Consider the following 11,381-nt stretch of genomic DNA (forward strand, 5'->3'; position numbering starts at 1 on the left):
CACTCATTGTTTGTCAACAGTCCCTTTGAAATCAACTTACTTCCAAACAGAGAGTGAGAGACATTTCCCCGCATGATATCGCTCCACTTGCACAAGGTCACCCCAGCGCTCTCGAATCAGCATTAGTGTTTGTGAATGCAAGACTTCCAACTGAAGGGCTAAGCAGAAGGAGTCTAATGCATGGAGTTAAGAAAATATAAGACCTCTAAAACATCTGTACACTACATAAACCCATTTCTGTACACTACATAAACCCATTTCTGTACACTACATAAACCCATTTGTCACCCAAGTCAAACAAGATGCTGTCCAAAAACACACTAATGTACTAATCCAGAGATAAAGACATATAAACAGCACCAAATATTTCTCAAAAGGGGTTTTTTTGGCTTTTTTTAAAACTCTTATCTATGCCAGGTTGTTAGACAAGAGAGTCACAACAGCTTTGTTTTATAGATTTTTTTGCTGTCATCTTTTAATGATGACATTGTTACCACTAAACCCATCTCCCACAGTCACCCTAAAATAACATGATTCTCCCTATTTCTGCAGAAACTGTTTCACTGAAAACGATTTCACATTGTCAAGTGATTTGCCCTTTGCAAGTAACAAATCCCTGCACGTGCCGTATCTCCTCTCATTATTCACACAGGTACAATAAGTTAACACATCCCCCTCAACTGCACTTTGCAGTTCTTGGTAAGCAAGAACTGTCAGCTCCCAGAGCTTCCAAGTCAGCTCTGTATTCCATCTCTGAAATGAGCACATGCAGCCAGTTGCTGATGCACTGACTTACCACACAACCTGCTGCCTGGAGCACCTCACCTTTACCTTCGCTGATTTAGTGTGTACAATCAAATTTTACACGCAGGCACCTGCAAATTACTGTTGCCAATACCATCATTTTTCCTTCATGTCCAGACATTTCCCCCAAGTTTAATAGGGAATCCATCTTTCTTGACCTCCAGCTACTAAGAAGAGCAAGGCTACACTAAACAGCTCATTCAAAAACAACTTCCAGAAGGATACGTAGACAGTTGTACATGTCCTGAAGTGGCTTTTCATCGGCAAACAGCCGGGACTGGACCAGCTGATGGATGAAGTTGATCTGCATGCTGTGAACCAAGGCTCGACCATCTTTTGAAAATTAAAAATATCTCACATTAGACATCAGGAACCTAGGTGTTTAAAATAATTAAATAAATTCATAAACCAAAAATAAAAAAGGTACAACTGTACTGAGCAATTTCCACACCAGATTTTCTGACAAAACAACAAAATCCTTGGTTTACTCTGGAAATTTCAGTCTATTACACTGTGACACAGTATAGCATTGTTAAAGTATTAAAAGCATATAAAGCAAGGCCAAAACAGGACAAGTATATATAACTTCATTCTCTGAAGTTGTGATATGCAAAAGACCCAGTATAAATAAGACTTATACAGTGTCAGAGGCAAACATCATGTTAAAAACAAAGTGTAAAGGTTTGATTTTTTATTTTACCACCAGTTTCCTTGTCTTCAACCAAAATTTCCAGCTTGAGAAGGCGCCAGGGAATGTCAGGGTCATCACCCATCACTGTCAAGGTGGCCTCAAACTCACCCTCAACTCGGAACTTCACACGGCCATTGGCTAAGGAAGACAAGAACGTTTAATTTCACTCAGTCTACTAAGATGCCTCAAAATATCAGTGTGAGAGCCTCTGGCACTCATAATAAATTATTTCCCTAATGTTTCTGCTCTGTTACACATGTTTCTGTGCAACTCTGAACACTTCACAGCTGCTTCTCAACAGACTCAGTGTCAATAAGCAGTATGGACAGAATTACCAAACTGTCCTGAAATTTACCTTTTAACTCTGATAACTTGTCAACACTTAGGCTACTACAACACAGAGGAACACGGAGTTGACTACCAGCCTGACAAACAAAACATCTGGCTGAATTTCTCCTATTCTTTGCTATTGCCAACAATGAATGGTATTCATTGAGTATTTTGAGTACTGCAACAATACTCAAAAGTCATTCAAAACATGAATCTCAGCCCAGGCTGAAATCCAGCCCTGGAAACATATCTCACTGCAAAGTAGTTGTTTAACATTAATATATTATAACTCCATTTTCACGTGAGGAAGATAATATTTTGCATGATTTATATATAAGCACACAAGTGAAGATGATGCACCCTATTTAATGAATTGACATATAGATCCTCACATCTTTGTGAACACTGCTATCAGTTTAAAGAGCTGGGAGCAAAGACACAAGCAAGGATGTAAACAGACTGAATGGCAGAGCAAACAATTTAAATTTAGTACAAGTCCTTACTATAACCCAGGGGTCAACCTTCTTCTCAATCACTTAACAAACTATGCCATACCATATACATTTGCAATTACAGACAAAGAAATTTTCCAGTAAAAATTTTAACCATTTGACTCATTAAGCCTCATTTTCAAAAACATCCCAGACATGTGCTTAAAACTAACCACACTCCAAACCAGAAACCGATTGTCACTGAAATGTTTAGTTAACTGAAAAATCTCAAGAGCTTAGATGTGTATCCACTCACATTTCTGTTAGACAAAAAATGGCTCTAATACTGATACTGCAAGCATTCACACAGGGACTAGAGAAAACTAGTACTAAGATTTTTCAGAAACATCTTTGATCTAGGTCTGTGGGGTATGGCTTACACATGGCTAACCCTCTCAGTTAAAAGCACAAACTAGGCCCACTCCTACCCTATTCTCTGTGATCCTGCAATAACCTAGTCCAGTTTATAGCCATCCTTCCTGTCAAAAAGGTTGTCTTAATGTTTACTACTACTTGGGCTAAATGAAAACAGAGATCTCAGAACAGATTAAGAGATGCGGCACCACAGTGGCCACAGAACAAAAGGCATATATAGACATGAACAAATGCTATGCCCAAACATGAATATCAAAACAGATTTAAAAAGCAACATTAGAGTGACTTGTTTAAACTAAAGTTCAAAGAGTTTCTGCAGAAAGATCCAACAGGTTAATTAAGTGGCATTTTAAAATTAAATTAAGATAAAGTAGTCTTTCATTTGCTGTCAGAGCAAGACAATGTCTACAACCTTTTGCCATTCCCTGCGTAGGATTCCTTCTGGAAAGTAAATAATATTTCAGCAATATTATCACTGCCTTAATCTTTCAAAAGGGGAAAACATATTTTGATGCCATACAGAGACAGGATCCCAGTCTTAATGGATGAAGCATCCTTAATGGTCTCACTTTAGCTTTTAGCTTTGCTTTAGCACTAAAGCGACAATTTTCAATCAGCCTGCAGTAATGTATTCTTCAAAAAGCAATTCCAGTTCCTACCAACTGTAAGATTTGCCAGCTGTGGAGGGAGATCCGTAGTCACGAGTCGATGGCGAAGAATCTGGTTTAGCTGATGAAGTGTGGTTTGCTTCTCACTCTTTGTTATTGGGTCAGGAGGGATTATTTTATCCTGTTAAAATAAACACAAACAAGTCTATATATCTCAAGCATGTATAACACATTGACAGCAGCAATTGTGAAAATTAGCCAGGCCAGAAGTCTGAAAATACAAATACTACAGGCCACTACATGGCGAAGTTTTGTATCTTAGATTTGTTTTCTGGTTGATTACATTTTACTCAAGACTGACCACTGAATAAAACCACTAAATTTGGCTCAATTAAATAAACGTAGGGAAGATTTTACTGGGGAAATTGTGATTTGTTCAAACAGGAAGTGTTCTGCATGAAAAACTGTCACTACAGAGATTTGGCACTAGGCCTGTACTGAACTACAGTTCATCTTTCACGTAGACAAACAGCTTCATTAAGGTGTATTTGATGCTGTACAGGGGATTTCCCCCACCCCACCCCCCACATGGCAGTGGTATTTACCCTAATGCAGGTGGGCAGCCGTGGGTAGGATCCAGTTGTCAGGACATCAATAGCATACGGGATAGCAAAACTGGGCAGACGAGCATGGACCAAAGCGTCCCTAGCCAGTGATGCCAGACGATCAGCAGTGTCCACAAACAGAATGGCCTGCTGATCCAAAAAACTGGATATCATCTGTAGAGGGCAAGGAGCAAAAGGAAAAAAGAAGTACGTGTTCAAAAAATGCACAAATCAATGGCCCTTTATATTCAGTTTATCTGTCGCTTCCATTTCAAGTAACTACATTTACAAAACAAAGAAAGAGTGAATATTCTGGCCCTGTCTTACATTCACATGCAAGGACACTTTAAATCCACATGCCATTCCTGATGCTGTGTGGGATCTGTACAGCCTCACAGCTCTTTATCTGCTGATTGCCACTGGAATGCAACCATACTTGTTTGTGAGCATCAGGGGCTTGTTTTTCTGCAACATTCTGGACTTTATTCTTATTTAACCAAGTGCGGGATGAAAGTGATAATAAGAACTAACACCCTGAGATCACCGTCTTCCCAGTCCTGTTAGCTTCCTTACCCCAAAGCACTCCTGAAACTATGAGCAGACAAGCCATTCATTTTTTGCCACTGCTGAGTTTTTGAGAAAATGAACAGTTAAAACACTAGATTACACAATTTCTAAACAGGAAGAAATTGGTTATAACTGAATATTCATTTGTCTATGAAATGGATCTTAAAAAAAAAATTCTATAGTAAGAAGTAGTTAGGGTGTGCCAAGATGCCATATCCCCTAGAGATCATTTCACACCAAACTCAGTCACTAACTTACCGCACATTTTTCCACCTTTCCAGCATTATTAGCCCACTTGACCAAGGCTAACAAACGAACAAACAGCTGACGAGTCCGACTTGCAAACTGCACTATTTCTATTTTTCTGGAAAGAAACACAAATGTACATTAAGCCAGTGTTCAGATATAAATATAGCTGCAATTTGACTGCGTGGTAATAAAAAAAAAAGCTGCAATGATAACTTCTAATTGTGTTAATGGAGGCATCAGTAATATGTGGCTTGTTTGATTAAAACATGGGGGGGAAAAAAGCTCACTGCCGTGAATATCTAAATGCTAAGCAAGATACATGGATTCTAACCAATCAAGACTGTCTGGGGAAACAAAGAAATATATTCATATGAATTAATCACTGATTTTAAGAGAAACAATTCCATAGTGAACTTTTTTATAACTTTTATGGGATTTCCCCAAGGCTTATGATTAAATTTAAAGTGGGCAAAATACCTAAGGGTTAGGAGACCTGAGAGTAACATTACAGTGACATTCACTATCAATAAATAAATCAATCAGATAATAAACAAAAAATCACTCCAGCAATTTTACATCTTTACATAGTATGTTACAGTATGCTGTCATTTTGCCAGGAAATGTGGTGGTGGGGAAGACTGCAAAAAACCCCACCCTTCAACTTTCCTCTCCATTCCTGCCTTGCAAAGAAACTGAGATAAGAAGAACTTACTGTCAATATTCCTCCCAACGTTCTTTGTATGAGATAGTCAAAATGAAAGAGTGTATGTTTGCATGTCTTAGAGGGTTTTTTTTAAAGAGAACATAATAGGGTCACACACAGATTTTCACCCTTCATTACAGACCTACACTGTAGATGCATTAGATCTACAATGTAAATCTGTAATACTGAACACTCTGAAATACCATTTCCTCCACCATTTATAGAAGGTTTTCTCCTTTTCTACATGTTCAATTTACTAATTTCACCATGGTTTTCTAGTTACTTTGAAAAAAGACCCAAACCCTTAATTTCATACAGTTTTTAAGCTATTTTCTTCATATTGTTTCCTAAGGTAACAAAAGCATTTGGACAAAAAGAACATTAATCAGTGCAGCAGATATTGGTCTCTACCTAACAGCAGTTGCAACTCCTGATCCCAATCTCTGAAACACATAATATAGATAGAACTCATAATACAGATAGAGCCTGTTCCTGCCCAAAGTGCTGGCGTGGTGAGGTTAACTCTTTTGTGCAAGAAGCATAATCTGCTTGTAGCAGATGTAAGGCCAGAAGCACCACTAATACCATCTGGTCCTGCTCCTTCCATCACACACTACAAGAACTTGGGCACTAAGCCAATAACTTCTCTGAGTTCTAGAGCATATATTTTGAAGTGGCATGGAGCCTGATATTAAGATTTCAAGTGGTGGACAAACCACTGTACATACACACTGATCTAACAGTGACCACACTATGAAAACAAGATGCTGAGAATTTTGAAACATTCAGAAAAATTTAATGATCAACAAACTGCCTTCTACAGGATGAACTGATCTGTGATCAAGGGGAGATCAGGGGATGCATTCACACTGACTTTTGCACAGCTTTCATCAAGATTGCCCACAGCCAACCTGATGAGACAGGGCGTGGGTAGGTGGACTACAAGGGAGGTGAAAAACTGCCAGGAATAAAAGGCTACAGTTGAATTACTTTAATGCTGGTTACTAATGGTGTCCCTCAGGGGTCAATACTGGTGCCAATACAATTTAACACCTCCATCAACAACAGGCACAATGAGAAGAATGCACTCTGGAAGTTTGCCAGCAATGCCAAATTGGTGGGAGCAAACAGAGGGATCTCAGCTGGCTGGAGGAACTGGATGACAGGAACTTAAATTTTATGTCAACTTTATTAGAGGGTAATATCATCACATCTTTATCGAAGTATATATGCCATGTCACCAGGCTCTTGCTTCATAAAACAGAGCTTAAAGCCCAACTACTGCCACCATTACAGCTCTCAAAGCTAGAAAAAATATGGATAATTAAACTAAATTCCTTAAAGATTTCCTCCAAGAGCTGGAAAGCCATTTCACCAAGAACAGTTGTAAGTCAAGGCTAACAAGGATGTGAGCATTTAATTTCAAGACAATTCAATTGTAGGACATCTTATTTTCTTTTATCTATAATCCATTATGACTTAGGTTGTTGCTCGAGATCCATGTGCCCCACAAAGTAGATTCCAGCTTTAGCAAGAAATGCTAAACATCTAGATGGGAAAAGCCCCCTCCCCAGCACAAGGGAGCTCTGGACCTAAGCTGAATGTAATTCCCCAGTACATAGTGTGATAATTAAAAAGCCAACAAAACAGAACCCAATCAAAACCCACATTGTTTCTCTTAATAAAATATTATGCATAAGGAAAATGGGCAGAAGGTATCATTCCAGTTTATGATTCCCTGAAACTGGGATTAATTCTATAACATGTTATGAGAATTTTGGAAGATTTCAGATAGTAATTAATGATCATCCTGGTGCACAGAATTTTTTATTAACATTCTTAGGAACATCACAGCTGCTCCATGTCTCTAAAGAAATTGAGGTCAATTAATATGTCAACACAAATAAAGGGAACAATTTTCTGACAACTTTCATAAAAGTTACTCAGAGAAACAAAAAAGTAAATGGATTTTTTTCATCCTGGCAAGGGCACTGTTCTGGTCTCTTACATTTGTTCTCTAATAATCTTCACACTTTGAAACCACATAGAGCAGGAGCAGAAAACAGTGCTCATGATAGGAAAGACCAGGTAATATGGACAAAAGCAGAGAAGAGGTTTTTACCTTGTTTTCACTTTTGAACTGATTCTTCTGAACAAAATATTTCTCTATCACACTACCTAGAATCTATTTAAATTCTACTGTTCCCTTTCACATCAGCTTTAATGTCACTTCATTGCTTCAAGATTCATGAAGAGAAAAATGCCCTTAAGGGGTTCACCTCCTATAACAGTAACAAAAAAAGCCCAAACAACTATAAAAGCAAATGTGAAAAAAACCAGTATTGTCAATAATGCTAAGAAAAATCTTGAAACTATGTAGTGACAGCAAGACAGACATGGCTTGTTTCCTGGCATAAAATCTAAATTAGGAGAAAAATACTTTAATATTTAAACAGTTCTATATTCACCTTAACATCTTAAACAAAGTTCTATATTTTAACATGCATTACAGATTCTCTTATCATAACTCACCTTTCCATATCAGTCTTTCTTGGTAATCTATATGAAAGAGGAGGGAAAAAAAAGGCAGATTATGTATTGTTCTACTGTATTTCAGACAACTAGAACTTTTGTTATCGACCTTCAAGTACCAGAACCTCTACACACATATAAAGCATAAAATAAATAGCACCACAGGTCACCTGCCACTACCCTGTACAAGGTAAGCTGGAACTGGTCAAATTAATTGATGAATCTTGAGGAAGGGTGCTGAAATCCCCAAATTTCTGCTAATCTGGTGAGCCACACCGTATCACTGCCTGTGCTCTGTAATTGCTGACTCTTGCTAAGCATCCATGACTAGAGTCAATTAATTCATAACAGCGATCCCAGAACATCTGCAGAAGATATTAAAATTGGCTGTTTCCTGACTTGACTGAAATGAGTTTCTCTTTCCTTTTTACTCAGTCTAAAAGTGGAGAAATGCCATATTTCAGAGCATATTCAATGACCTGTGTGCCAGATACTATTGCAGAGGGCCCTGTCTTTCTGTAGTGTTACACAGCTAACACAGGCACCTCATTTTAAAATTTATTTTTTTATTCTACGACTAGACCAGTCCTGGTACAAGAATAAGATGTAATTTTACTTGAGGGAAGGAGGAGAATACTTTCCAGAACACTTTCTACTACCCAAATCCATACTTTATGGTGAAAATATAGTGAAAAATCTATCTCCCTGCTCATTGAGGGGACATCACGTAGGTTGTAAACTACTTTGAATCGCTGGAATACTGAAAGCATTGCTCGTGTGCTGTCCACACCACCCATTTATTTATTTATTACTCACTTAGGCAAAAAGGACGGGCTCTACACCTTAAAAAAAGAATAGAAGTCACTCCAGCACGTGCTCCTACAAGAATACACACTGTGCCATTTACTGTCTACACACACCTTAAACATATAGGAAAGACTTCTTGACTGACATTTTGGAAGTTCTTCCAAAGAGAATTCAAAACTCTAAAATTCTCTGTCCTTTCCAAAGTTTGGACGCTCTTAACCCCAAGTCAAGCAAAACTCTTTTTGCACACTCACCATGGTACCACACATGAGCTATACCTATTTTTTCCCATTTGTTCTGTATTTCACTTCTTAAAACACACCAGCTTCCCCACAACAACCTCTATGGTTAAAGAAAGTAAAAGGGAAACAGGTTTATTCAGAGCTCAAATGCTTTCAGGAAAGCTTTCCTTGGCCCAAAAACATTCCTTTGTTTTGCCACAAACACAACAACATCAGAAGAGCAGACCATAAAGTAAACGTAAATAACACTTTTCAAAAAAAATAATCAAATGTTACTTTAAAAAGCACGGGGTTAAGTCAAGCAGTTGTAGCATCTGAAAATATCTGTTTGACATGTTTCAGTTTGATGTATTTTGGTGTACCAACTACAGCTGGGATTTTTTGGCAGTAACTTGGGGCAAACTTAAGCATTTAAGTAGCCAATCTGCAGCTGCTCTCACTTCTCATGGTCATTTTCTCCCTTTATGACAGATCACTCATCAGCTTTCGCTGCATTCCTGGACACAGTCCCATGCAGAGACCAACCTGCATCCACAGGCCCCTGGGATAAGAGAATGGAAAAGACTATTTACAAGAGTGTGTAGTAACAGAACAAGGGGGACCGGGTTCAAATTGAAAGAGAGTTGGTTTAAATATTAGGAAAAGATTCTTTACTGTGGTAGTGGAGAAGCACTCGCACAGGTTGCCCAGGGAAGCTGTGCCTGCCCCATCCCTGGAAGTGTCCAAGGCCAGGCTGGAGGGGTCTCTGACCAGCCTGGACTAGTGGGAGGTGTCCCTGCCCGTGGCGGGGGGTTTGGAACAAGAGGATCTTTAAGCTCCCTTCCAACCCAAACCACTCTATGATTCTACGAATGAGAAAGAGCAACAACCACCTCCCCCCACTGCATCCCCGGGTGAGCTCCGGGACAGATCCCAGGCGAGGCCTCCGCATCCCGCCGGGATGCCCCGGCAGCCGCGCAGGGAGAGACGCGCGGGGCTCGCGGCACTCACAGGTCGGCCAGCACGGTGAGCTCGGCGTAGGTGCGGTGCAGGAGGAAGTCGATGAGGGTGCTGAGGCGGTACCCGGGGCTGGCGGCGGCTGTCACGGCGCCGGGGGCCGGCGGGGCCGGGGCTGACGCGGGGCCGGCCGGCACCAGCTGGGCGCTCTCCAGCTGCACCGGCGCCATGGCGGCGGCGGCGGCGCCTCGGCCCCGGGCAGGAGCCGCTGGGCAGCCCGGGGAGCGCTCCCGGCGGCGCCGGCACCGCGCCCGGCGCGGCCCGCGGGGAGGGAGCGCGGGGGGAGCGGCGGCTCCGGGGGATCCGCGGCGCTCAGAGCCCGCCGGGCGCGGGGGCCGCCGCCATGATGGGGCACGGAACCGGAAGCGAACGGGGAACCGTTCCGGGAGCGCGGGCGGGGCGGGGCAGCGGGACTCGGGATTTTGGGATACCGGGATACAGGAATGCGGGGATGGCGTTCCCAGCGTATCCCGGGATGGGGCTGCCAGTGTATCAAGGGATGGAAGGGACCACAGCGGGTCGTCTTGTCCGACCTCCCTGCTCAGGCAGGGTCATCCCGGAGCACATGGCACAGGGTTGCGTCCAGACGGTTCTGGAATATCCCCAGTGAGGGAGAGTGTATATCCTCTCTGGGCAACCTCTTCCAGCACTCGGTCACTGCACAGGAACGATCTTTTTCCTCATATTCAGGTGGAACTTCCTGGGCATCAGTTTCTGCCCGTTTCTCTTGTCCAATTGCTCGGCACCCCCGAGCAGAGCCTGGTCCATCCTCTGACCCCTCCCTGCAGACACTGACAGACATTGGTGGTTTCCCCTCTCACTCTTCTAAGAGAGATGCTCCAGTTCCCTAGTCGTCTTTAATCATCTTTGTCACCCTCCGCTGGATCCACTCCAGGAGCTCCATGTCTCTTTTGTCCTGAGGAGCCCAGAACTGGACACAACACTCCAGGTGATCCTCACCAGGGCTGAGCAGACCGACAGGATCACCTCCCTGCCCCTGTGTCTGTCCACGTAACTGCAGTTCGGGGTGAAGGAGGAACAGGTTACAGACTTAGCACCTCATAGAGCATTTGATGCAGTTCTTGAGGCTGTCAAGGAAAACGGGGCTCTATTGGGAGCTGGGCTGGCTAATCCCCTCCTAATGACTTGGGAAATGTGAAGCATTTGTGCAGGTGCACAGCAGTGCGGGTTATCCAGATGAGAGGTATGACCAGTACATCCTCCTTTAAGATCACTGTTTAGAAAAGGCAGTGATGAGTAGCAGAGTGGTCAGTGGGATTGGCTGACAAACACAAAACATTGGGAACTTTTTATATATTACCATCTTCCAAATTAACTGAAGCCTCTGAAGGAAGAGGGGGAGAGAGAAGGTCTGTTAGCA

At 41.8% G+C, this 11,381-nt stretch overlaps 1 protein-coding gene across 3 annotated transcripts in view; it reads right to left on the reverse strand.

Moving 5' to 3' along the window:
• The window catches only part of MED14 (mediator complex subunit 14), a 34,133-nt gene extending 23,811 nt beyond the window's left edge, over nt 1-10,322 (reverse strand). Inside the window, exons 1-8 of one of the 3 annotated variants that reach the window (XM_064646884.1) lie at nt 9,995-10,322; nt 7,956-7,982; nt 4,730-4,835; nt 3,905-4,078; nt 3,351-3,480; nt 1,505-1,633; nt 1,030-1,137; nt 41-173 (exon numbers count right to left, since the gene is read on the reverse strand). In XM_064646884.1, coding sequence (XP_064502954.1) covers nt 41-173; nt 1,030-1,137; nt 1,505-1,633; nt 3,351-3,480; nt 3,905-4,078; nt 4,730-4,835; nt 7,956-7,982; nt 9,995-10,170 — 983 coding nt within the window. In that variant the 5' untranslated portion in view covers nt 10,171-10,322. The remainder of the gene's footprint in view (nt 1-40; nt 174-1,029; nt 1,138-1,504; nt 1,634-3,350; nt 3,481-3,904; nt 4,079-4,729; nt 4,836-7,955; nt 7,983-9,994) is intronic. The other 2 variants (XM_064646883.1, XM_064646882.1) reach the window with 2 other exon arrangements.
• Between the last annotated feature and the right edge of the window lie 1,059 nt (nt 10,323-11,381).

This window comes from Pseudopipra pipra, chromosome 2 (genome assembly GCF_036250125.1).
Source record: "Pseudopipra pipra isolate bDixPip1 chromosome 2, bDixPip1.hap1, whole genome shotgun sequence".
In the NCBI taxonomy this organism is placed as follows: Eukaryota; Metazoa; Chordata; class Aves; order Passeriformes; family Pipridae; genus Pseudopipra; species Pseudopipra pipra.